Below are 27,951 nucleotides of genomic sequence, written 5' to 3'. Positions count from 1 at the left end.
CTGCAGCCCGCTCTCCAGGGCCCTAGAGTGAGGAATTAGTCCCCCAGGTACTCACACAGAATGTTTCCCCTTTCACAGAAGACACCCGTTACAACAAAGCTGTTAACTAGTATGCTAAGTGAAAACAGGTTACACTTGAGGTGTTTGTTTAGTCTGCTGTTCTCCCATGCATAGTTGCAGCCTAATTGGTTTGTATGGAAACTGTAGCAGGTGTGTTTGGATGGAACTGGGAGGGAGAAGCGGAGGTTTGCATTTCAGGAAGTGAGCTGTTCAAGTAGCTCCACAGGCCGTGGTGAGGATTTTGTCCGCACTGTCACTTTAATCATCACCGGCGTGGGGAGCACTTTTGGCTTTATCACTTTTGGCCCAACAAAGCTAAAATCTCAGGAAAGGACCCAATATTGTTTTCTGCTTTTTCTAAACTTACTATAAGTGGGTGAGAAGAGGTCACAGATTAAAAATAACTAGGCTGCTATTTCAGTATACTACCTGTGATGATGTTTATTTTAGCTGTTCTAAGGATTGAGTGTTCGGGAAACAGTTCTAGCAACTGTTCCAAAACAAAGACAATGAATTATAAAACTGATGGGTATCCTTGGCCACTATTCAAGTCTTGACTTGTGCAAACACTTTTTGTATGTTGTGAGCTGATTTTTAACTTTATCAGAATTTTTAATATCTATGTTCTGAGATGAGCCTGGCAAAAAGATTTTAGGACTGTGGACTTCTTTTATTATTTCTGTGTTTTGTTTTGTATTTCAAGAACAAAATAAATGGGGGTGGGGAAGAAAGTCTTCATTTCTAATAAGATTTCAAGGAATGCAGATGCCCCGGCCATGAACCAAGTGGTAATTAGCAAAGTCCTGCAGTATTTAATTAGGACTGTGACTCAATGAGGTTACATACCTGCACACATTTTGCTTAATTTAGGCCGCTGCAACTTTCAGTTTAAATATTAAATACATATAAGATTGATGAAATTGAAGTAATTGTATTCATCTACATTTATGAGCAGTAGAACTTCATTTATTGCTGGTGAGAGTATATTGTTATAAATGCCCTAGGAAATCGTTGGGTTGTTTCTGCTGAAAGTACAACAAAGTGTTCTAAAGCTAGCAGTGCTTCTTTTGGGATTTGCTCATATAATATATAATCACATAAATGCTTAAGGAGGTTACATAAATGCTTTATGATACAGCTTTTGTATGAGATGGCTAGAAGTGTGATGCTGAACTTTGACCATGATAAGGACAAGATGGACTAGCTGGTGATTCATAACATGGTGTAAAGATTTGAGCACCTGTGAGGTTCCCAAGATGAGCTTCACTACTTAATATAAGGATGTAAATAAGTTAACAGCTAACCTGGAATAATCAGTGTGGCTTGAGCAATTGACCAGAGGGTGTGTACCTGCTGGGTACACACAGTGGAGCACTACTCAGCCAAGGAAGGAGAAATTTGAGTCTTTTTGGGAAAATGAATAGACCTTGAGACCATAATACTAAGTAAAATAAATCAAAGAAAGCTAAAATATGTATGGTTCCTCTTAAATGAGAAAACCAAAGTATAAATAATTTATACTTATTAAAGTATTTGTATATATACAAAGTATAAATAAAGAGCAAAATAAAAGGTAGATGATAGGAAACAGGGAGACAGAGACAGGAAGGCAATCTGAGGAGAGGAGGAGACAGGAAGGAGCAGAGAGGAAAAAGAAGTGATATGTTCCCCTGAGAATATATTTAGTATGTATCAAATGCATACACTAACAAAAAAATCATAAAGAAAAGAAAAACCCAGCTGGAAACTTTTCTCCAGGCTTCCCTAAACTTCAGAATTCTTGCATAACATGAAAGTTCAGAATCCATATATTGGATAAATGAGAAGGAACACGGGAGCAATGCCTAGAAGTTTGTCAGGACCTTGGAACATTCTGGACATTCATTTTCGTGCCACAGGTTTTCCCTTGATTAGAGCCTTCTGTCAGTATTTCTTGTGGAGTCCACTTACCTGACTTGTTGTAATTGGCACATCCACGCTCAAAGATGAATTGTCGATGTCGCTCCTGGCCGGCAGGAAGGACACACGACAAAGTCTGGCAGTGGACAACCTTTTCTTTTATTTTCCTTCTCCGTACAGCCTGCCCTGGGATCGCTCCCAGCCGAAGCCTCCTTTGGTCCGCTCCCCACGGCTCCTTCTGGGCTTCTACTTCCGGGCTTCTTCTTCCCCCCCAGGGGTGGCACCAGTATATATACGGATACAGTGTCCAATCATGTTAAAGTAAGCAAGGCAAGCTGATTGGCTAACATCATCAGTTGCCAGGCAGACTATATTGTTGAGCGGGTTGCTTACGCGGTAAGCAGGAAACTAACGTGCTCGATGGGAGGGGTAATCTACCTCAGGCTTTACTCTTTACTACAGGCCTCACGTCCGCCAAGTGAGGCGACCGGGCTCGGGGCTGCGGCTCCCAACATCTCCCCCTTTTTTATTTTTTATGAATGTGCGCATCGTAGCCCTTTCTGGACTGGGTGCAGAGGCTTATGCCCTATGCGTAGGCCCACCGTAGGTCCTTGGCTTAGACCCTGGTCGGCCGTCCCATGGTCTGCCAAGGCCCTGAGGCCCTCGTCCTTTTTCTAGGGCCAGGCACAAACTGGACGGAACCTGGATGCACACAAGCTTGCACTCATTTCCTCTCCGTAAAGAAATCCCCTCGGAGAGAAATTTAGACCTGGGCAGCATCTAACAGTCCAGCGGCTTACGTGCAGGATGGGGTAGGGCCTGGCTTAGGTTGAGTCGCACCGGGGGAGTACGCTCTTACCCGTCATTGACTCTCCTACCCAGCTATGTCATAATTTTTTAGAGGAGGAGTGTGGGAAGCTCACCACCTCTAGACTCGGTCGTAGGCTAGGCGAGCGAGCCATGCATATGCCTGAGGATCTTCTTGTCCATTTCGGGCTACCGCTATTTCTATTCATCTTGTTGGTTGGTCTGTGATGGATCTCCGGTAGGGCAGGTCTGATCTTCAGTCGAGGGCTTTGTCGCCCGTGTCAGTCTCTCCGGTACCCACAGTGGTTCTCGTCCCGATTCCTGTGGGAAAACACAAACCGCGCCTCGGTTCCAGCTGACCACCGGATCCGGGCCCATCCATTGTCCCGCCAGGACATCCCTCCACTTCACCCACCCTTCATGGTTGGGGGAAGGGTTGCAGTGCTCCACGGCTGGGGAGCAATTATCATTATTTAAATTTAAAAAATTGTGTGTGAATAGTTCCATGGATAATCGTGCCTTTGGGGCCAGGCCTTGGCCTACTCCCCCTTTTTGTTTTTGTAAAATTTCTTTGAGGCTTCTATGAGCCCTCTCAATGATTCCTTGACCTTGGGGATTGTATGGGATACCATGTTTTAATTGAACCTCCATCATTTTGCAGAACTCATTGAAGGCTTTGCCTATATAGGCTGGTCCATTATCAGTTTTTAATATTTTTGGTTTGCCCCATGCGGCCCAAGCCGCCAGGCAATGATTGATCACATTAGACACTTTTTCACCTGTTTCTGCTGTTGCGAATATGACGTGAGAACAGGTGTCTGTGGAAACATGAACATATTTAAGAGTCCCAAACTCCTGTATATGTGTGATGTCCATCTGCCAAACATCACCAGGGATCAAACCTCGAGGGTTTACTCCCATCGGTATGGCAGGTTTGTATGTGGCACAGGAGTCACATAGTCGCACGATATCTCGTGCATCTGCTCTGGAAACATGGAAATGGTTTGCTAGTGTCCTGGCATTGACATGAAACTTATCATGGAAGGCACGGGCTCGCTCGATTGGTGTTAGTAAGGTAAAAATCCATAACGGGCGAGTGGCAGTATCAGCAGCCGCATTCCCCTGTGCCATGGGCCCCGGCAGGGATGTATGTGCTCTTATGTGGGTGGTGAAGACCTTATGGTGTCTGTTCTGAAGCAATGTCTGGATAGACAGGAACAGCCCAGCCACTGTGGAAGTGGATCTAATTAAACCGGCAGTCTCAAGCACTTGCATAGCATTGACCACATACCTAGAATCGGAGACAATATTAATGGCTTCTGAGAACCGTTCAAGAATCATTTTAACGATCTGCAGTTCCACCACCTGAGGCTGATCAGGTTCAAATTGTATGGTAACCGGGGGCTTGCCTAGGATCACATAGGCGCCTATCCCCGTCTTAGAGCCATCTGTGTATATTGTAGTTGCTGGGACTAATGGCTCAGAGGCAGTAACCTTTGGAAAAATTATAGGGTGCTGAGTGACAAATGACAAGATAGGGTCTTTAGGGTATTGATTGTTTATATCCCCATGGAAAACACATCTCAGAATGGCCCATGTATCTATGCAGGCAGCCAGGGTCTTGATCTGGCTGGCGGTATAGGGTACTCGGATGGCTTGTGGTCCTGAGCCAAAATGTTGGACAGCTCTATCATGCGCTTCAAGGGCCAATGAAGCGACTGCCTCCGGGTAATGCTCTATGACTTTTGCAGGTGAGACCTTAGGGTGTATCCACAGTAATGGTCCTTTCTGCCAAATCACCGCTGTGGGCTGTAGACTAGTCTGTAGCAAACAGACATCAAAGGGTCGCCCTGGTTCAATTCTGTGTAAGGTAGCCCCACCTAAGGCTTTTTCCACTCTCTGTAAGGCAGCTCTTGCCTCAGGAGTGAGCCTCCTGCGGGAGGCTATATCTGGGTCTCCCTTTAGAAGGTCGAACAGGGGTTTGAGATCTGAATTTGGTATATGTAAATATGGCCTAATCCAATTAATGTCTCCCAATAGCTTTTGCATGTCGTTTAGGGTCCTAACGCCATCCGTCCTAATGGTGACCTTCTGTGGAGAGACTAGCATAGGGGAGATTTTCGCGCCTAAGTAGGTCACCATTTCTCCTCCCTGAATCTTGTCGGGGGCAACATGCAGATTAGCTTGTCTCAGGGCCTCGACCAACTGGCCGAGCATATTATTTAGCATGTCTGGGTCCCTGCCGCTGAGCAAAAGGTCGTCCATGTAATGCACACATCTTATCTTGGGAAAGGATTTCCGTAGGGGGGCCAGTAGGGAATCAAGGTAAATCTGACACATAGTGGGACTGTTGGCCATACCTTGGGGCAGCGTTATCCACTCGTATCTGAGATCAGGGCTTTCTTGGTTAATGGTGGGTAAAGTAAAGGCGAACCTATGAGTGTCCTCTGGATGCAGGGGGATTGAGAAGAAACAGTCTCTAAGATCTATAACATAAACTGGCCAGGACTGAGGGATGGCTGAGAGAGCTGGCAGCCCCCTCTGGACCGCCCCCAGGGACTGCATCTGCGCGTTGACCGCCCTTAGATCATGGAGCAGCCTCCATTTGCCAGACTTTTTCTTAATTATAAAAATGGGGGTGTTCCATGGGGAGGTTGACGGCTTAATGTGTCCTAATCTAAGTTGTGTACTGACTATTTCTGACAAGGCTAATAGCTTCTCCTTAGGCAGGGGCCACTGAGGTACCCAAACCGGATCATTTGACCTCCAGGTGATTTTGATCGAAGTGGGTAGGAGAGCTTCTTCAGCGGCCCCTAAGAAAAACCCAGCCCTTGCCTACCTTTTTTGTTCTCTACTGGTATTGGGGATGTCCGACCCTGTAGGGCATTGCCCAAGCCTTTGCCGGGGGTATATCCCTGGTTCCTGAGTATATCCTTAGCCTGGGGGGAGCAGTTTGACGTAAGCGTGACATCCATCTGAGTGAGGATGTCCCTTCCCCATAGAGACACTGGCAACTGCAACACAAATGGTTGGAAATGGCCCTGATGACCCTCCTCATCGCACCAGAGCAGGGTTGAAGCACTAACCTGAGGAGCTGACACCATCCCCAGGCCCTGCAGCGTGTTATCTGCAGTGTTGGTGGGCCAGTTGGAAGGCCAAACCTTTTTGGAGATAATGGAACGGTCAGCTCCTGTATCTAGGAGCCCTGTTATATTCTTGCCATTGACCTTAAGTGAGAGCATGGGCCTTTTATCAAGTGTCATATGGAGTCCCTCGAAGACTTCCCCTGAGGAACCGAAACCTTGACTTTCTCTAATTTTCTGCTTTGAGGGGAATCTCTTGTGGAGACTGGGGAGCAGCAAGAGCTGCGCTATCTTGTCTCCTTTATTGATTACCATAGTACCCACAAGAGATTGAACCATAATTTTAATGTGTCCTGTGTAGTCTGAGTCTATGACCCCCGGGACTACTGTGAGACCCCGAAGGGCCGTGGAGGATCTCCCGATCACCAGACCCACGGAATTTTCGGGTAACGGTCCCTTAAAGGTGGTTTCAACCACTCGAACACCCATATCAGGCACTAATATAAGTCTGGAGGCGACACTGAGGTCCACACCTGCTGACCCAGGGGTGGCCCTTGTTGAAGGCTGCCATCCTGAGCTGTCCTGTCTCTGGGGCGGGGGCCCGCCTGTGAAGGGGGCCCCCTCTGGCCGTTTTTTTGGCCCTCTAGCATCTCGTCCACAAATACGGTTGCCCTGAGCATCAAAGACCGACCTACACTCCTCAGCTTTGTGTGATCCCCTCTTGCATAGCCCACAAACATATGGTTCTTCATTCCTAGGGCGAGGCCTAGCATCTGTATTGTTTGGGCAATGACGTTTAATGTGTCCTGGCTCCCCGCAGGCAAAACACCCTTTAGCCTTACATTCCCCTTCTAACCCGCGAGGTCCCCTCTGCTGTACAGCCGCGGCCAGGAGAGCAGCCACTCCCGAGTTGGAGAGCGGCCCCCCTATCTCTCTACATATCCTAATCCAGGCGTTGAGGTCCTTGTTCTTATGAGGAGCTATCGCTGTCTTGCACTCCTTTGTACATTGCTCAAAAATCAGCTGCCTTACCAGCGGTCGAGCCACTCCCGGATCAGAAAATATCTTATCGGCAGCATCTTGCATTCGGGCCACAAAGTCAACAAATGGCTCTGTGGTACCCTGAATTATTTTTGAAAGACACAAGGAGGCTGTTCCGGCACCACTTACCTGCTTCCAGGCGCGGAGCCCTATGGCGTTGATTTGTTCATAGACAGCGCCGGGGAACTGAGTCTGATCATCAGCGTGCCGACCTTCTCCCATAAGCATTTCCTTGTTCCACCCCCGGTTTCCCCGACTGGCGTTTCTCTCAGCCTGCTCTGCAGAGAACTCTGCGTACCAGGCTCGCCAATCCAGGTAACTACCCGAGGGCAGACACGCCTTTGCCAGCTGAATCCAGTCCGCGGGGGTGAGGGGCCCAGAAGACAGGTTCTCCAGCATGGCAATGGTGTAAGGCGCAGTCGGCCCAAAGGTTGTAACTGCATTTTTAAGTTCTCTAATCTGCTTTATCTCAAAAGGCTCCCATGCATTACGTCCCTGGCCCATAGCTACTTGTACAGGAAATATCCCATAGGGGCCACTATCTATCCCAGGTGGTGGATGTACCTCATGAGACAAACGTCCCCCCTGCCAAAGCCGCCTGTAAAAATACCGACCCGCCGGCGGCGGAGCATAAGACGGCGGCCATGATTGGGCGGAAAATGGGGGCCCGTGCATCACTTCCTGTTCTGGCGAAGGGGAAGGGAGCTCCCGGGCGGCCGCCTCGCGGCGAGGGATCGCCTCCGGGAACACCCCCCAAGGTGGGGCGGAAGGCTTCGCCTCCCTCTCGCGTCGGGGAGCGCTCAGGTGCTCTCTACTCCTCCGCAGACCAAGTTGAGCGGAGCGCAATTCACGGCGCAACGCTGGGAAAGAACCCTGCGACTCCTTATCGAGCGACTTAGGCTCCTGACAGCTGGTCTCTTTGGCCTCCTTGCCATTCAACTTTCCCTCGTCCTCGGAGTCAGACGACTCCGAGGCTAGAGCCCCGTCCTTCTCCTTAGCATCTTTGTTCCCCTTGACGGGCCCCTCTCGGGAGCTCCCCGACTGGGCCTGCTCAAATACCCTGCGTACTTTTGTAAGCTCTTGAGAGCTTTCTCCACAACCACCCTCGCTCTTAGTGTTGCTACCTAGCATGTTTCCCATCTTTTAATATGTTACTCACCGCGTGAGGCCCAAGGAATCCGCCACTTACGCGTGAGCCTGAGGGGAGTCTAAAAGCCCTGTAGGTGCGTGCCACCCAGAGCCCAGGCTTATCCCCAACTCACCTGTCTCGCAGCTCTGTACTGGAGCGTTGTCCGCTGTCACGTCTCGGGGGTGATCAGTCCCCGTGCGGGCCACCAAATGTCGATGTCGCTCCTGGCCGGCAGGAAGGACACACGACAAAGTCTGGCAGTGGACAACCTTTTCTTTTTATTTTTCTTCTCCGTACAGCCTGCCCTGGGATCGCTCCCAGCCGAAGCCTCCTTTGGTCCGCTCCCCGCGGCTCCTTCTGGGCTTCTACTTCCGGGCTTCTTCTTCCCCCCCAGGGGTGGCACCAGTATATATACGGATACAGTGTCCAATCATGTTAAAGTAAGCAAGGCAAGCTGATTGGCTAACATCATCAGTTGCCAGGCAGACTATATTGTTGAGCGGGTTGCTTACGCGGTAAGCAGGAAACTAACGTGCTCGATGGGAGGGGTAATCTACCTCAGGCTTTACTCTTTACTACAGGCCTCACGTCCGCCAAGTGAGGCGACCGGGCTCGGGGCTGCGGCTCCCAACAATGAATTACATTTGTTTATTTGTTTTTTGTCTTTTTGAGACAGGTTCTTGCGATGCAGTTCAGGCTGGGCTTTTAAGCTCACAAAGTAGCCCAGGCTAGTCTCGAACTTTCAACAGTTCCCTTGCCTCAGCCTCCCAAGTGCTGAGGTTACAGGCATGCGCCACCACACCTGGCCAAAAATGAGTTAAATTTCTGTGATTTGTCCTTAAAGTATTTAAGACATGTTAAGTGGAAAATCAAGTTGCCTAGAAATAGAAGAAAAAAAGACGAGAAGGCAAGTATGCTCATGGTTGTCAGAGATAGAGGTATAAGGATGTAGGGTTCTTGCTTCTTTGAGAAAATGGAAAAGAGTTTCTGCTTTTCCTTTGTATATCTCTGTCTGTCTTGTTGGGGCATATATTGACTTTGTAGTTTGATACGAAAATGTCATTGACTATATATTTACAAGTTTCTTTGCTGTACAAATATTTGCAGAAAACCATATTTCACAGTGTATCTTTTCAATGAGTGGTTAGTTGGGTGGGGAGAGAATATACTGTCTGGGTGAAGGCAGAGATCTGAGAAAGGTCAACTGGGGAAAGGAGGTGAGTAGGTTCAATGTGGAGAAAGAAGTGATCAGAGCAAGGTTGAGGGGCAGTGAGCATATTCCAGAGATGGAGACAGGAGGCAGATTTAGAGGACCATCCGTCATCAGCAGTGAAGCAGACTCAGAGGACCATCTTCAGTGTTCTACCGTGAAAGCACCCTGGCTCTCACCCTTCTGAGCGGAGGGAGAACTCCCTGACATGGTGTCTGAGAATCCTGCTGTAGTGCTTCTGTCTTGTTCACTGAAGCAGTAGGTCAGGGCTATTTTTAGACATGAACCAGCAAGCATCCATGACGTGGCAGCATTGCAAGATTAGATGACAGAGCTGGAAAGGGTGGCCCAAAGCTGACAGCAGAGAATCAATCCTGTTAGTGTGTCTTATGACTATATAACCATCCTCAACGGTTTGCTCTGGGAATCTTTTTAGTAACTTATAAAACTGAGAAGTCTGTTTTAAATAAATGTGAAATAGTCCACTGGCATCTTTCTTTGTAGATATTTTTACTCAGTTATAACTCAACTTATTCCATGAACATAGTTCATTGGTCCTTAGCGTATTCACAAGGTTATGTAGCCATCACCATTGCCTCATTCTCAAACATTTTTATCACTTCAAATGTGTGCAAGGAATTGGTCCTATTGCCCCTTTCTTGAGCCCCTGTGTTACGGATTAAAAATTGGTGGTTAACTTGATACCAGCTGAATTAAATCAGCTTAGTGCTAAGCATAGATATTCCACCTAAGGAAAGTTGCCAATATATATAGAGACATGAAGAAGACAAGTGAGGCATCGTGGATTCTCCTAAGTGTTCCTGTTTCAAGTAGTTGGTTCTCCTGGAGCAGCTCATCATGACTAACTTCCCCAATATGAGTTCGGCCATTACTATCAAAAGAGCTTAGGACCTTGTTGGTGAGAGTGGCTGTGGTTCACTTTGGAGGAGCTCTGGTCCTTACATCCAGCATTGTTTCCTGGCTCTGGAGGGGAAGATGTGTGCTGTTTGATCTCCAGGAGAGACTTGTCATGCTGGCTTTCTGGCATGTTCTACTGTCCTCATTGTCAGAGGAGCTCAGGACCTCCTTGTTTCTGAGGATGGCTATGGCACTTTTCAGGGCAGCCCTGTTTCTTATTTAGATCATGACTTCTCAGCTCCAGTGTAAAACCCTCAGTCTACCAGCACAGCTCCTTCAGCCCGCTGGCATAGACTTCCTGGTTTTCACCACTGACCTTTGGGCCTTCCCAGTGCAGATCATAAAACAGACTGACATGAGTCCTTCTCATGGGCTCTAGACCTCCAGTTGGACTCGTGTACTCGTCATGGGCTCTAGGTCTTCATCTGGACTCATTCAGGACATTGCTGTGGGATTCAGGTTCTTCGCTGAATATTCTAGGTCTTTTAGTATTGTGGGCAGATTTCCTGCACTTTCTTTTGTTTACTCTGAATGATCATCATAAAATAATACTATAAATTCTGTGTCCCGATTCTAATTGTTCTCTTTACAACTCCTGGCTACAACACCCTCCAACCACTGATCTACATTCTGTCTATGGATTCATACCTTATAGACACTTCATATGCATAAGATTCTATACTCTGTGGTCTTTTGTGTGATTTCTTTCATTATATCTTCTGGGTTCCTCTAAGTGCCCTGCATGCCTTTTTGCTGCTAATATTCCATTGAATGGCTACACCACATTTTGTTTTTCTGTTCTATCATTTGATAGACCTTTGATAGTAGGTTATATCTACTTTTATAAGCAACAACAAGTTTTGTGGAGTAAGTTTTCTATTTGCTTGGGGATATACTGCGGAGTGAAATTACTGAGTCATAAGGTAACTTTTTGAGGAATTAACAAAGTATTTTTCTCTTCAACTATGTATTTAATGCCATGTATGTGTTGCTTTTAGCATTAGAACTACTAAAAAGACTAGGTTTTGTCCTTAGCAAATCTGTGTAACTATTATTACGACCACACATGGCCCCAAACACAGAGAAATATTAGTGCATCTAGTAAGTGTTCATTGATGCTTTGTATTTCCGTGCCATGACTTTGTAATGCTGCAGTTAGCTCTGTTGTCATGGATCCTGCAGTCTGAAGGAGGCGACAGCCCTTCGATCTTTCCCAGTAAAACTGGGATAAATGCACTGAAGAAAAAGTGCAGGGAGATCATTAAACTTGGGGCTAGTGGTGAGAGACCAGCTAGCCACAGAATGTCAGCTGAGAAAGCAGTATTAGAACTGAGACCTGAAAGATCTGTAGAAATCTGATAGGTGAGGGCCCAAGAAAAAGCATTCTTGTCGTTGACACAGACACAGGATCTGAGGCAGGACAGAGCAGGGGTTTTCTCCACAGACAACATGGGAAGGGTGAGGAGGGAGCAGCAACTTTTCTATTTTATATGAAGGACTTGAGCATCTGCAGATTTTGGTGTCCTTGGTGTGGGGGGAGGGTCCTAGGGCCAGTACCAGTGAAGGACTGTAGTTGTACATTGTGAAATAACAATCAATTTAAGATATGTGGTCCTATGTTTATGTATGTTTTCATCTCATAGTTTTTTTAACATTTTAAGATCTACTCAGAAATTTTCAAGTATATATTAAATAGTCACATTTATCAGTAAATCCCTAAAATATTCATCCTACATAGCCTAAATCCTACATAGCCTGAAATCTTATTTTCATGTCAAATCCCTTAATTTTATAAATGCAAGACACTGATTTAAAAAAAAAACTAAGCATTAGAATTAACAGAACATTTGCTAATATGAAATAGGATCAGAGGAAATAAATGGCAACAAAGAGCTCTCAATATTTGTGTGATTTTTTTTCTTCACCTTAAATGAATACACACTTTTAGCCCAGTCTTTGTGTACAGTTGATTTTATCTGTGCTTGGCTATGCTATGGTAGCCCCAGGGTTAGGAATAAAGTGAGAGCCCTCTCCTTTAGACTTTATTCATCATAGCGACTAATTTTGAGGAAGACACTGTTAGACATTGGTAGAGACTGCACCTAAGCCCAGGGCATTTTTACCTGCATAGTGAGCTTTGAATTTCTTCTACTCCATGAGCATCGAGGAGCAGCTTTACTCCTGGGATCAATTTAACCACTTTGGATGAACTCTGTAGGGTTTAGAATTATGTATATTAGGGTATAGTAACTGATTTTGGAACATGTTTAACTACTATAAACATTGGAATTTTAACTTATATAACTACAGATACTGTACTGGAAATACTTTAGTTTTAGTCCTTAAATTTAAAATTGTTTTATTTTTATTTATTTATTTATATTTTGGGATACTGAGGATTGAACTCATGACCTTGCGCTTGCCAGGCAAGCTTTTACACCACTGAGCTAAATCCCCAGCCCCAATAGTTTTATTTTTTAAAGTTAATGAAGTTGATTCACCAAAATATACTATAATCACGTTTATTCCTTATTTATTTTCCTAAGAGCACTTAAAATGTTATGTGCTGGGAGCATGGTAAGAATCTAGAAAAAAGAGGTGACTAAGGCGTAATCCCTATGTTCAGACAACTTTGAAACAAAATATTATGCTTAGATTAAAATAATTTATATGGTGATACTGATTTTAAGACCTGTTACGTAATTAATGTTGCATTTTGCTGTTTAACATTTGGGGCATTATGATTTTTGTGACTTTCCATGGGACTCAGGCTTTGGTTCTCCTAACACCAAATGAAACTGATTCTAATGTACTTTTATCTATAAACTATTTATTTTATAAATATTTACTAGCTTCTTTGTGCCACATACTGTGCTGGCTCCTGGAAATGTGATTTTATAGTAAATACTAGCTTTGACCTCGTAGAATGTGCTGTCTGGTAGTTTATTGATGGAGATCTTGCTTTTTTTTAAAAAAAAAAAAAAAGCTACTGTATATATCTTTGTTACCTACTTCAGATTATTCCCTTACCTTTGTTTTATTTTTAGTATCTGTTGGTATATTTAATATTATGTCACAGATAAATGGGATTAAATTGTACTGAGTTATTTTACTATTGTGAAGAAGAAAGAAACACTATGAAATAAGCCTCTATCATAATTTAATAATAGCTCCTTTTACCTTTTTTCAGTAAACCAATCATAGAAAATTTTGCTCTTTGTACATTATTGTGAACCTAGTGATAGAGTCTTTATAATGGCTTTATTTGTTCAAATCTTACTAAACTAATACTTCTCTGCATGTGATTCATTTTTAAAAAATAGTGCTGCTATTGTAGTATCTATAATGTGTGTAAGCTTCTCGCTGCTCTTTCCAATTCATTTTTATGTCTGTAACTGTAACCCAGACCAGTAATTCTCTATGCACTAAAGAAAACACTTGGTAATTTAAATGAGGCAGCCATCTGTTTGTGACATGTCATTGTAAGAGCTGAAATTAATAAGCTTTATTTCATTGTGTAATTTTACATATCTTTGCTATCATGATTAGTTTTTAAATCTGAAAAATTGCTACCAGCCACTTTATTCAAAGCTAATCACGTAAAATGATCATTTTGTCAGAAATAGCCTTTTCATGGGTGGCACAAAATGTTCATGAAATGTCACCTTTTCTCTTTCCAGTTTTGAGAAATGGTGCTTGGGAAATTGTTCACTGGGAAAAGGTATGCACTGATTTTTATTTGTTCCAGGAGAAAAAATACATAGAGGTGTATGTATCTAGTAGCTGTAATTTTTCATATAAGAATATCTCAAGAATTCTACTGTTATGAGAATGATATAGTAATTAAAAATTGTAAACATACATGGAGACTTCAGTTAATTGTATCCATTTAATATTTCTGCTCTAGAAAGATACTCTTGAAAAGAAATACTTAGGACATTTTTATTTCTTTCATAGTATATTTTGAGTGCTGTTTTCGTAGATTTTATTTAACCATGAGCTGTTTTGTGTTGTAATTTTTGTGTTAATCATCTACTGTCCAAGTAAAAATAAATTACTTCATATTTTCATAATATTCATATTTTACTTCAAATTCATATAGTGAGGCTAATTATTTTTGTACACTACTTATTCCTTTTTTAAAAACATCATTTTCTAATGAGCCAGAAATCAGTTCCATAATATCAGAGGTTCATTTGCTCATTGAACCTCTAACGTGTTTAGTGAATTGAGTCATAATTAACAAATATTATCCAGGTGATCATTCTTTTCAGACCTCACTTTCAAAAGGTAAGCAATTACTACTCCCATTGTTCTGGAGGATTTAGCTGTTAGTAATCCACAGGTGACTTGCCTTTGTAACTTGGTAAATGTCTTTTTGGAGGCCAATGAGACTTTTGTTTCCTGGGATTTTCAACGTACTGGGAGTGTAGCACTGGACAGTCTCTAGTTAGGACAATAGAGGTGTCACCCATAGGCAGTTCATTTGCACTCCATTATTTCTCAGCCAGTTTAAGTTCATGCATTTGATTCAGCCTTATGATGTTCATGGTCACCTTGTGACCCTGCAGGATAGGATCCCCTCTCAGTAAGAAATTGCATTTTTATTGATTTTTAAGTAAGCGGTTAGAATAGAGACTGACATCTCTTCTAAATAGTTGTTCTTTGACATAAAAATAAAAAAGAGGACAATACTTTTATTGTACTTTATTTCTATGATAGTCATCTCTGTTTTCAGCAGAGCAAAATAAAAAGCAAGAGAACTAAGGCGCTTTCCTAGAAAACTTCTTTCATGGTCTTTTCTGGCCCTTGTGAATGTGAACATTTTAAAGAGAAGACAGGTAGGGTATAATCACATATGATAAATTTATATTTTTGACTACGAAGGCTGTCAGTGTAGTTAACATAAAATGCACATCCTAACAAATTAATATGTCAGTTTCTTATCTTCTTGCCTGTACTGCTTGCTCAGAAAAAAAGTCAAGAAATAACTATATGCTACCTTACTCTAAAACTAACTTTTGAAACTTCTAATTTTCCTAGTACACCATCACTATTTCAATATTGTTCTAATAATGCATGGAGTATTGATAACTGTTTTTTAATTTTTGAAAAACAAAATACTAACTAGCCAACTATGGTTACCCCAAATGATAGCATTTTCAGTCATCTTGGAGAGTAGTATTAGAGAGATAGAATTTAAAATGTTGCCTAAAGTCATCTGGCTAAAATGAGCTGAAGTTATTTATAGCTATAATTAGATAATTAATTAGAATTAATAAAATTTGGTTTAGTGATTATTTCAAGATATATATTCAAAAATTAACAATATTCTTATACTGGCAGTTTCAAGTTAGAAAGTATAAGAGAAAAGAAATCTTAATTCTCACTGATGTAAGGGAGGCTTTCAAATAAATTTAAAACAAAGTATTTGATATTTGTAAAGAAAGTATCTAAACTTTAGGTGTTAAAGATTCACCTAAATATACAAATATGACATATTCCTTCTGAAGCTAAAAAAAATCAATTATTCCAAAATATTAATGTAATCCCAGGGAAATTACTATTTTCCTCCAGCATTAACTAGATTATTAATCATATTTTCAAAAAATAAGTAGTTGAAGAAAACTGAAGAATATTGTGCTAGAATAAACTGTACTAAAATGGAAAGAGAAAGTTACTAGAACAGTGTGTGTCTGTTTCAAAAATAGGCATTGATGACTAGGACAGAACTAATATAGAAGAAAATACAGTTCCCTGAAAATAAACCTATTTAATATTGGATAAAAGATGCAAAAATAATTGGTAAGATGATTAATTAATCATCTTGATATTATAGATTAACAGTTTTAAGAAAAATACTTCAATGCATAGTTTATATGTAAACCACAATCTATGATAATATAAATTCTAATTGGCTAAAACAATCAGCTGTGTTAAAACACTGTTTTTGAAAAGCATACAAATAGAATAAAGATTTTAATAAAAACTTGAAGCTCTCAAGCTCTAAGGAATTTGATTATATAGATTTTAAAATAATTACACAATAAAAACTGCCATAATTGGGCAAGATATGTAAAAATGTTTGCACCCAGAAGGGCAAATGATTGTGATTGCTGTTATTTTGATGGAAAATAGGAGTTGGCAATAGGTAAGAGGAAATATAATAAGCAACAGATGAGGCGTATTAGTCAACCTAATAATAAAAGTCACAAATCTAAACAAAATAAAGTCTAATTTGCTGTGCTTTTAGTAAAAACAAACCTTGTTCCAATTTTTATTACACAATTTCTGTATTGTTATGGATTAGCAGTTTGGCTATTTCTGACATAAAAAGGGTATTCTGGAAATTTATCCCAAAATTTATAAAGTAGGCGCAAACTTCACATTTATAAAAAGGTTTATACTTTAATGTATTTATAATAAAAATTAGTATACATAGCATACAACAGGGAAGCATTATATAATTATGGCATTCTGTACTCTTATAATTGCTATGATTTTACACACTACAACAATATACACACCCAGACACACACACACAGTGATACTAATCATACAGCAGATATTTGCTGTGTATGCCAAGCACTGAGCTCAAAGGAAAAAGAAAGACCTATCAGGACTCATGTGTCAAGAATTTATAGGTGAAAAGAAGAGGTTCTTGTAAACTGAGCATTAGCCATGGTTTTTTAAAGATGGTATATTTAACAACTGGACAGACACAGAGGAGATTTACTTGTTGCATTAGCCTAATAATTGTGGCAAATCTTTTCCATGGCTTATATAATATTTTGTAGAACTAAAAATAAAATCAATAAGCCGAAGCGTAGTGCCATCCACATGCCAAGGTAATCCGAGAAATATGAGAGCAAGTAGGCTTCACTTCAGGACACCTCTCTCTCTGCCATTCCAAATGTGTGGCCACTGTGGTTGCTTTTTTTTTTTTTTTTTTACTGGTGCTGGGGTTTGAACTCACGCCAGGCAGGTGCTTATGCTGCCGAGCTAAATCCCCAGCCCCTGTGGTTGCTTTCTTTTTTAAAATTGTATTTAAAGAGGAAAAAAAGCAAAACAGAAAAAAGGATAGTAATAATACAGAATTTTAAACAAAAATAAACACTAAGAAATCACTAGTTGATAAATTACATACTGTCGTCTTAGAAATAGTTGTTCAAGTTACAAAATTAAAGCATACAAAGTGGACTTCAAAAAGTGACACTGCAAACAGTTCTGTTCAACCATCCAACAATATCTTAGTAATAAGGTTATCTATCTTACACACTTAAACATACATGCAGTTATATCCTTTAGAGCACTTTCTGTTCCTCTTTTTTTTTTTTTTTTTTACAATAGCAATTGCATGGTTGCTTTCTAATGGACCTCTGAGGACCTGCAAACTTTTACACAACCTATATCTTGTCCTTCACAGCTGGGCAGACTTCAGGCTTCAAACAGTAACACATACATTTCATACCTCCAGTTACTGCCCTGAAGTATTTTACTGTTGCAAAATATTAAGTTTCAAGTATCGAATTTTAAGAAAAAATATTGCAATTAAAAAGCTCCACATGAAGAATCACATCTCTACTCTTGAAATTGAAGCAGCTACTCTCATCACAAAGATTAATTCTTTACACTGAGATGCAGCTGAGACTTTAGGTTCTTCAGGTACAACACAGGTAGAGAATTCGGATGAGTAATCTTGATATCAATGCGTTCTTCTGGCTTAGCTGAGAAGCCTGGCATGATGGGTTGTATATATGCACAAAAATCATCTGTAAAGAAAGTTGCTTTAAGAAATTTTTTACTATGAAATACACATTATTGGATTAAGACTATGTCTCAAAAAAATCTGTTAGACGTGGTGACATACACCTATAATCCCAGCATTCTAGGAGAATGAGGCAGATAGACTGCAAATTATGTCCAGCCTGGGCAATTTATCAACTGAGACTCTGTCTTAAAATAAATGGGCTGGAAATGTATCTCAGTGGAAAGGCCCTGGGTTCAATTCCACCACCCCCACCCCACCCCCATCCATTAACATGAAATAGAAGTATCCTGGGACCTACAATTGGACAGTCATTTTGTTTTGTTTTGGTACTGAGAATCAAATTCACGACCTCATGCTTTCCAGGCAGACGCTTATGCTGCTGAGCTAAATCCCGGGCCTGGACATAGTTTGATTTGTAGTCCTTTATACTTTGACAGTCCTTCCCTTTCTCTTAGTCCTCACTGCTAACGTCAGTAACTTGTGAAAGTTCAGGGTAGTGTACCAAAATCCCTTGTATTTCTATGTTCTTCACTTTTGTATTTTGGGACTGAAAACACTCTGTCGCAGTGCTCCTCCAGTTGGGGTATGCGGTCAGAGCCTTTATTTTTTGGCCTTTTAAAAAAAACTTAATTGGTACATTTTAGATATGCATAATGATAACATACATCATAGGAAATTTGTACCTGCCATCTGGGCTTTTTGTGTGTATCTGTTCCTCTTATACTAGAAAGGAGAATGATACATTAGGAGCTCAGAACCAAAAAGGACAGAGTGGTGCTTGGGTATCTTTGAGAAACTGATTGAAAACATAGGCAAATAAGTGTCCTGGAAGCCAGGCATGAGGATGCATGCCTATAATCCCAACACCCAGGAGGCTGAGGGAGCAAGATCATTGCAAGTTTGAGGCCAACCTGAACCGCATACCAAGACTACAAAACAAAACAAGTAAGTGTTCTGCTTTCTTCAAGTAGTGCGACACTCACTTAGCACTTGGTGAGTCCTTAGTACTCACTAGGGTAGCTACAATGTACAGTATTGAGGTGTTAATATTTCCTTCCATTTAAATTCACAAGTCCTTTTGTCTTACAATCAGTGAAGATGCTGGAAAGCAGTAACATCACTTAGGAATTTTTGTTAGGTCTAACAGCTTAACTCCCAACCCTGTGATGTGGGAAGATGTGGTCCTGTTTTTATGAAGCATATAGTTTAATTGGAGAAGAAACATTAACATACACTAAGTTATGATAGAACAATTAAGTGGTAGCCTGAGTGCCATTCTAACTGCCATGATTGTAAAGAACTTATATTTTATCATCTTGTCAATGAGTGCTGTCAGAATACTTTTTTAAAACATTATTTTGTATCCAGATTACATTTATACTTGCAGTTTTTAAATTTTTCCTATTTGTATATTTTTAGACAAGGAATGTTTGATTCCAGGGTTCTTGACAATTAGTCCATTTCAGATAGTTCAAATTTCAAGTTTCAGCTACAACAAATCCTTTTGGATCCAGGCATCTGGAGCTCTGTTACCTTGAGTAACAAAAACACATATCACAGACTAGAAGACATCTCCCCTTCCTGTTCCTTCCGTATGTAAGCTAGAACAGAGTAGGTGACCTGCAATGGTTTCTTATTATGAATTCCACTAAAGATTCTGTTCTGTCTTTTCCTTTAATAATGTGCCCTATTAGAATTCAAGGGAAAGTAGACAGTGAGAAAAATAAAAAGGCTTTCTTTGCCTCTCTTAGTTGTTGAAACTTGTTTTTAGGTCCATTTGTATACTAAGATAGCAACATTCACAATGCGGTAGGAGGATCACCAGTGTGACTTTAATTAATAAGCTAGGTTGAGTCTTAAGTCATTGCCCACAGCCTTTGTGACAAGACTGATGCTTTTACGTTACTTCTGTTCCTGACCATAGTGCATCTTAGTTTCTCTTCATGTCATGCTCAGAAAAGCACTAACAGGTAGTAAAATTTAAAAATTAATCTGTTTTTCCAATTTGAATAATAGTGATAATTTCAATAAATTTACTTACACAAAAGATAAGTCAGATATGGGTTTGAGTCTAACCTTTTCCACCTACCAATCCTGGCCAAATAACTTAGAATCACAAAGTTATTTTCTTCCTTTCTAAACAATGCATTACAAGTAACACTTACTTTTAAAGGTCATTGTGAAAAGTACCAATCACATATTCTCTCCAGTTGTGTTGAAAGTTACATGAAGATTTCAGTTGATAAAATCTTCCTTTTTATTTTTATGTCAAAGAGAAAGAATAAGAGAAGTTGAGATGTCTCATAAGTAGATGGGATCAGTTGATTTTGTTAAAATAAGTTGTAGAGCACTATTTTAAAAAAAAGCAGCACTCATCTCTTAAAAGATTTCCTGATTTCCTGGCCTCACTCTTAGAGAATTTTATGCTATTTTGTGAAGATCAGTAGTTCTTATCTGCCAGTAACCATTTTTTCTGTAGTATTTGTTTTAATACAGTGGGTTATATATTTGTAACTATCTTTCCATGCAGATAATTAACCAATTCCCAGTTTTCTTTCAGGTAAATGTTGGAGATATAGTTATAATAAAAGGCAAAGAGTATATACCTGCTGACACTGTACTTCTCTCATCAAGGTAGAGATACCTACTGATGCTCAAACAGTGTAGAGGATGGTTTCTCTACCCTGCATTGACCTTGTGATTTCTCCAAGGAAATAAGGAATAAACGAAGAACTTTAAACCTCTCTAATGATTTTTAATTAATCATTTAAACATTGATTGGATCTAAAGGCTGTTTTCATGTTTGCCATGTAGAATAAATAATCGGTACTATATAATTTAAGTTATTACAACAGAGAATCTTTCCTTCTTTGAATGTGTCCAGATCCATGTTGTAGACTGTTACCACTTTTTAATGTTTAAGGTTTCCTGTCATTTATTTTCTATCATCCATGGACTGGGTTCTGTCAGTTTTCTCTCTCAGTTCTTCATAATCATTAGTTTCTTTATGATGCATTGATGTATCCCTGCAGTTTCTTGATTCTTATGGTGAACTGGTACAGGAAAATGGATGAGTGATTTCTTTTTCATTATTTTACCTTCTGAAATGCCATTCTCTTTCAACCAAAAAATTAAGTACTTTACTCTTTCTCTCAAGTTCTTTCTGTCGTTGAATTTAGATAATTTTTGTTCTACTCATATTTAAGTTAGCCATGAATTAGTATTCAGAACATATGGCACAGTCACCATTTAACGAATGTGATTTTCAAATGGTTTTAGGTTTTAAAACTGTAAAACTAGCCCTAATATAAATTAATAGGAAACATTTTTTAGAGGTTGTTTATCATCATTTCCTTGGACAGTTTTATTTGTAAATTCCACATATAAATATGTACAGTGTCCTTTTTTCAAACTCTATTTAATCAGGTCCTGACTTAAAGTGGTTGGATTCACAAGCTAGTGAAATATAATTGAATGAATAAGAATTACCTGCATATCAGTGGTAGTATATATGAAGGCTATTGAAATAAATAGAGGTAATTACATTTCCATATTTTAAGGTTGGCATCTTTTTTGTGCCATATACAGATTGAATTTTGTTTGCAGAGAGATTGATATGGATGTTTGCAAATCAGCCTCTCTGTTCTTACTTTCATTTATTTGTAACTTTGCCAGGGTAGATTTCCAACACTGATATAAAACTTATTGCTTATAGTTGGCCATGTGAGAGCAAGTGTAAAGGTGAGCTTATTACCATCATCTTAGTTCCTGGCTAGTATTAGGTATTACAGAGGGCTCTCTTTATGAGTCAGAAAACCTGGATTCTTACTGTATCTCAGTGATTTTGCTTAAATTCTCAGGCTTTAATTTTATGACCTTTGCACTGATGAAGATGGGCTAAGTGAGAAAACCCTAATATTGGCCGGGGATTTAGCTCAGTGGCATAAGCGCCTGCCTGGCAAGCAGGCAGTCGTGAGTTCAATCCCCGGTACCAAAAAAAAAACACCCTAGTATTCCCCAATTCATTTTGTTTTATTTTGTTTTAATTGATAAACTTTCAGAGAAAGTGAAAGTTTGATCATTGCACTGAAGGGTGAACTATCCAAATGTTTCTGTGTAACAAAGGTCAAAAAATACTGATGTCTTCTAGCAATTTTAAAAAAGTAGTAATGGTTTCCTAATTGAAGAGGCATAACCATAGAACCATATATGGCAAACCACTAATCACAGTATTTCTTTTTATCTTTTAACAATGTGAAGATAGCTGTCTATCCTGCCTTGAGTTTATACTTCATTCTTGAAAAATTTTAAACTATCGTCTTTCTCTGTTGAATCCCAGGAGCTCCCTGGCAAGCTTTGTGCTTGTAGTATTTGACATTCACCAGTAAAGTCTATGATGTTTTCCAAAATGTGAAAAATTGTAAAATTCTGAAATCTGAAACACTTCTGGTTCCAAGAGGTTGGATAAAACACAACCAACCTTTATTTTCTAAATGTTAGGACATTTTTTTACAAGATATGTTTTATCTTTCAAAACATTTCCTGGTACATATCAATATTGTTAGATCAAAATAGTTTCTGTATCTTAACATTCACAGTGTAATATAAATATTGTGCTATTATGCTAGCATTTCTACCCAAGTAACAGAACACTACCTTTCAACTGGTTTTTGTTTGTTTCCTTGAGGGATTTCTGCATTCCTTAACTCTTTAGAATCTATGCTAACTTTAAGAATTAGATAATATCTTTTCTTATTTAACAGAAAGAGAAATTTTCACTTTGTCTCCTATTTACCATTTAGCTTTAATGATTATTTCAAAATCCAAATTCTTCTGATTACCTTCATTATGCCCGCTGTCCACTGTCAAAATAAGTACATGGTGATTTTTCACCTGCAAGTGGATACCATTTAGCATTAAGATTTAAAAGCTTTGTAATGCTGAATTCGCAATTTTTGTCAGCTATTAATCTAATAATCTTCTGTGAAGCGATTGTGAAATCAAAAGACAAAGTGGTTTAAGTATTGCATTAATTTTCATTTTTAAATGAAGAAACTGAAATTTTAGCGTATACACTTACGTTAAGGAAATATAGAGTAAAATAACTCAAGCTGATAATTCAAGTACAAACAGACTCTTGGTATGTCTGTTTCATACTCTTGGCTGAAAGTTTGTATTTGAATTTAAACACCCACCACCCCCACCTCTAAAGGGATGACAGTAAAATAGACTTGTATTATTGAATAACTCCAGTAGCTCTAGGAATACCTTCTAATTTCTTACGGTTCGTATCTGTGTGATTTGTATTAAAGTTAAGAAGGTACTTATGCAGTTTACTTTGAAAATGTCTCAGGATCAGAACATCTTTAACAAAGGTTATTTTTTTTTTTTTTTTTTTTTTTTTTAGTGTGTATAGATAAGGAAGTAGAATAGAATACTTTGTTTCTCAGAAACCTAAAACAACTTCCATATTTCTTAGATTTTTTTAGGTAGGAGCAGGCATTTAGTGAATGCCATGAGGTTGAGGAATTAGAAAAAGCAATCTATAAGATAAAGTAACTCTCTACAGGATATATTTCTGTTTAACTTTAAAAGAAATGCTTGTATGTAAACTTCAAAATTTGAAAGTTTTTATGTTAGAAAATGGAGCTTAGGTTTAAAAGCAGATAAATTATCCTTAAATATTAAATATCTTATGCCTTTGGACCTGATCAAAATGAGTTTTGAAAAAATTGGCATTTGACATTTTTATTAACATGTATTATTTTCTATAATAATTTCAAACCTTTTGTCTCTTTTGTCCATTTGTTTGTTTTTCCTCTGTTATTCATTTTTTTTTTCCCATTTTAATTATTTCAAACTGGGACATGTAGGTGGCAGTAGGGGAAATAGTGAAAGTGACCAATGGGGAGCATCTCCCAGCAGATCTCATCAGTCTGTCCTCAAGGTTAGAGCACCGAGCTGTACAGGACGTGTGTATGTGGGTCCTCACCCTAAACCAGAGAACAGTGGCACCCAAATGTGGTTGAGTTCTGTGTCTCTTCCTTTAAAACACCAAACTTTTAAAATATTTATTGATGATGGACATTTCACAGATGTTTTAAAGGTATTGTATGAATATCTTACTGGATGATGTTTGTCCCTCTGCAGGGCAGATTCAGCTCCTGCTATTTCAACAGGAGTCCAAGAGGCATGCCTGTAAAGTTAGATTTTAATCTGCTGTGTCATTAATATATATTCATATTTAACAGCATGCCTCAAGACTGAGGCTTAATTTATGATCTCTCCATGATATTTTTTGAGCAATATTATCCTTTTCATGAACCAGTTATTGAAAATTCATTACATTCTCTTATTCTTACCTTTTAAATTTTCTACAAGTTCTGTAAAATCCTGCCAGTGATTATTGCTATAATTTGGGCTTTTGTAGGGTTTACAGAGGACCCCCTGCACAAAGCTGGATGTTGTACATTTTGTACCGCATGCTTTGAAATCAGTTTTTATCCCACTTGTACCTTGTGATAATGTGCACGTTACTGTGATACACTTCAGCTGTCTACTAGTGTCTGTATTGTGATATGCATCTTGTCTCATTTTCCCACTTACTAATCAGAAAGCCTGCTTTGCCTCTCTGACTGTATTTGTGTTTGGGATGTCATCATAATTTGCTGAAGTATTTATGATCCAGCATGAGTCCTGACGTCTTGCTGCCTTTCACAACACTAAGAGCTGCTTCTGTCACAGCTGTCTTAAGTGATTAAGAATGTTCTGAATATGAATGCATATTTTGTGTGTCCCACTTCAAATAGAAGTCAGCCTTTTAAACTGCCTAACTTCTTATCCATTTAAAGTACTGGGAAACTTACTTTGAGGGGAAAAGTAAGAATACGTAGATCTAGAATGTTATTCTCATTTTAACATGAGACTAACCTTAAGGATATTGAGCAGTAAAATTTACTGCTGCAATACAAAATCAACATCATCATTTAGTATTTTGTTATTATGCTTTTGTTATCAGAAAATTTTTTATAACTTCATAAATCATTTATTGTAAATCATACATAAACAAATTAGAAAATTGACATTTGTAATTACCAGAGCTAAATTACTGTGGTAAAAGTAATTTAAAAATAAGATTTTTAGTAACTGATAGAGTGAAAATGTAAATATTAGAAGGCTCCCCTGTTTAGGAAAAAAGTAACAGCTTCTATGAAGGAAAGCCTCTAGAATAAATCCAATAACTTGCAAAGTTACTTTTGAGTGAATCTAAAATATTGTATTATTGTCCGTGTATATGAATACTTTTCACAAATTTTTGGGTCATGAAATTAAGCTAAATTCTTTTTTCTGAAAGTTAGAATAATGTTTTACACATGTACAAATTGGAAATTGATTAGAAAATTCCAGGTGTTTGTGACTTGCAAATTTCCTTTTTTTTTTAAGCCTTGTGTGCACAGGTCTATATCACAGTTACTTATGTGATATTCATAAGTTAGACTTCTTTTGTAACCAATTACTAATGCAATGATTGGTTTAACTTTAGAATGCTGTTCCATGAAACAGACGGTCCAGTCTATAGTTGAACCACACAGTCACATGTCTGTAATTACAGGGCAGTTGATAATCAGCATGGGAAGGGGACACATGTGACAGTCTAGAGAAGTGATAGCAAACCTGTGGTGGCTGTACCTCAGTGGAATGTTATATGAGGTTCACCATCCCTGGTCTAGCATGTGGCACCTGTGTTAAAACTAGGGAACACAGACCCTTCTTACCATTCCACATTGAGTTGCACTAAAACCCTCTGATGAGAACCTGTGAAGGCGACCCTACCAGATTCAGGGCAAGAAGCAGTATAGCCAAGTTGGCTGATTTTAATTTTAGTTTTGCCAATTACCAAAACTCTCTCAAGTTACTTTAACAGATAAGGAAGATAGGAACCAGGAGGAACAACAGAGAAAAGTATATACCCACTTCACATGAGGAATATGTTCATGCATCTTTTAAAAGCTGCCATGCAATTTTTGTGTTACATGTGATTCTATTCATCATAGTTAGAAGGGTATTTAAATGCAAGTTTGTAGGCGTTAACAATCTGGAATTTTCTAATCACTTTGCTTAGCCAATTTACATGTGGGCCATGAGCATGAAATCTCACTTGATATCTGAGCTAAAGATAAATGTAGACACAAAACTGCTTTACATTTTAGATACAGTCTGTTGTGTCTATATAAACGAACAGTTTAAAATAATCTGACAAATTTACTCACTGACATTATCCTGCAGACCGTTACTGAGTGTTGTCAGGAAGTGGCTTTTGAATCCTTCTCGCTAGAAAGCTGAGCCATGAGTTGTCATGCATGGTTTCTGCCTCACAGTATCTGGCTGTTAAAATGAAAGTCATCAAGAAGCAAGGTGACAATAGCTTTGTATACAACAGTGATGGCAAATCTGTGACATGCATGCCACAGCGGGCTGTTTGTATCACTGAAAGCTCTAAAGGGTTCGCCACCACTGGTCTAGAACAAAAGACTGTAGTGTGTTTAAGCATTTAAATGTTATTTTTCTTGGTTTCCTTCCCCAACTCAATACTTATCCTTCTCAATTCTAAACCACAGTGAGCCCCAGGCCATGTGTTACATTGAGACATCCAACTTAGATGGTGAAACAAACTTGAAAATTAGACAGGTAAGTTTAACAGAGGTTCATATAATCACTTCTGTTTTAATACATGGAATCAAGAGCTTTTTTCCTAATTTTATTGATTCTTTCATACTGTTACTATCCTAAGATAGTAACTCTTTCACTTTGAAAGTATTTTCTCATGTAACCACCATGAAGAAATTCCATTAACGGCTATTAAGGACTATGAGGCACTCATATTTGCTTGCCTGATTAAATACAGCCCATATAAAAATTGTAACATTTTAAATTGCTTCATTAATAGTTAATGTTTGGATAATGTGAAAATAGTTTTGACATGTTAGCTTGTTTTCCTATTCACCTGTTCCAAATTATTATTTGGTTTTACACATTGAATTCCATATTTTTCCATGCGATTTTGAAGCTGTTACTCATCTTGGGAATTTACCCTAGTTTAGATTTCTGTAATTAAGTTCTTTTCTCATCCTAAGCAGAAGAAAAGCTGTAAGGATTTTGTTTACAAAGTTTGAAAAGAGACTTTTAAACAAATACATGCCCCTGGGTTCTGGGTGCATGGTGAGGTGGCTGGAGAGTGGGAGAGCAGAGATGTGGGGACAGGTCAATGTAGAGGACCTGGACTTCAACCCAGGAAGATAGTTGTGCTCCGTGCTGGCTGCTTCTAACTGGACAGAGAGAAGAACTGTTGGGGAGTTTTTTCCTGTCAGTAGGAAAAAAGAGGAAAGAACAGAAAAAGGAGGAAAAAAGAAAAACAGTTTTGGAACACAAACTTTGTATTTCATGGCTGTTTTTAGATTCAGCAGACAGATGAAAAATGTGTAGTACTGAATATTTTGATTTTGAAAGGAAATCATTCTTGGAGTTTTACTTCAAAATATCTTTGCAGACTACTTATCATTTTTTTAGAACTTTTACAAAAGCTGCAAACTTGTTGGAAAGGCAAGTATCCCTAAAAATGATTTGGCAGGGTATTGTATAATGGGGAAGAATTGCTTATGGAGTAATGAGACCCCTTAGATCCTAAGACCTGCACCCACCCAAACTATTTACTTAACATACTTTTTGCTAACACATTTTTAACAGGGCTTACCAGCAACCTCAGACATCAAAGACATTGACAGTTTGATGAGAATTTCTGGCAAAATTGAGTGTGAAAGTCCAAACAGGCACCTCTATGATTTCGTTGGAAATATAAGGCTCGATGGACATGGGTATGTGAAATTACACGCTCCATGGCTGTCCTGTGTTGCTAAATGTCTTCCAAGTCTGGGTACAGATTATTTCCCTCTATGTTTGTATATACAGAACCCTTTTTATAAGCCACGTTTACATTCCAACCTGAGGTTCTGTTGTAAAACCGTTGAATCTTAAC

The 27,951-nt window shown here is 39.3% G+C and overlaps 1 protein-coding gene across 4 annotated transcripts in view; it reads left to right on the top strand.

The window, feature by feature from the left end:
- Nucleotides 1-27,951, top strand: part of Atp8a1 (ATPase phospholipid transporting 8A1) — a 215,491-nt gene that overhangs the window by 43,849 nt on the left and 143,691 nt on the right. For 2 of the 4 annotated variants that reach the window (XM_063240472.1, XM_063240471.1), the window contains exons 6-9: nucleotides 13,828-13,868; nucleotides 20,479-20,552; nucleotides 26,537-26,606; nucleotides 27,663-27,790. In XM_063240472.1, the coding sequence (XP_063096542.1) occupies nucleotides 13,828-13,868; nucleotides 20,479-20,552; nucleotides 26,537-26,606; nucleotides 27,663-27,790 (313 nt within the window). Of the gene's footprint in view, nucleotides 1-13,827; nucleotides 13,869-20,478; nucleotides 20,553-23,791; nucleotides 23,866-26,536; nucleotides 26,607-27,662; nucleotides 27,791-27,951 lie in introns of all 4 variants that reach the window. The other 2 variants (XM_063240470.1, XM_063240473.1) reach the window with 2 other exon arrangements.

This window comes from Cavia porcellus, unplaced genomic scaffold (genome assembly GCF_034190915.1).
Source record: "Cavia porcellus strain 051 isolate PalLab524CR breed Dunkin Hartley unplaced genomic scaffold, mCavPor4.1 scaffold_30, whole genome shotgun sequence".
NCBI lineage: Eukaryota > Metazoa > Chordata > Mammalia > Rodentia > Caviidae > Cavia > Cavia porcellus.
The sequence above is the reverse complement of the archived record's forward strand: the minus strand, read 5'-3'. Positions and strand labels throughout refer to the sequence as shown.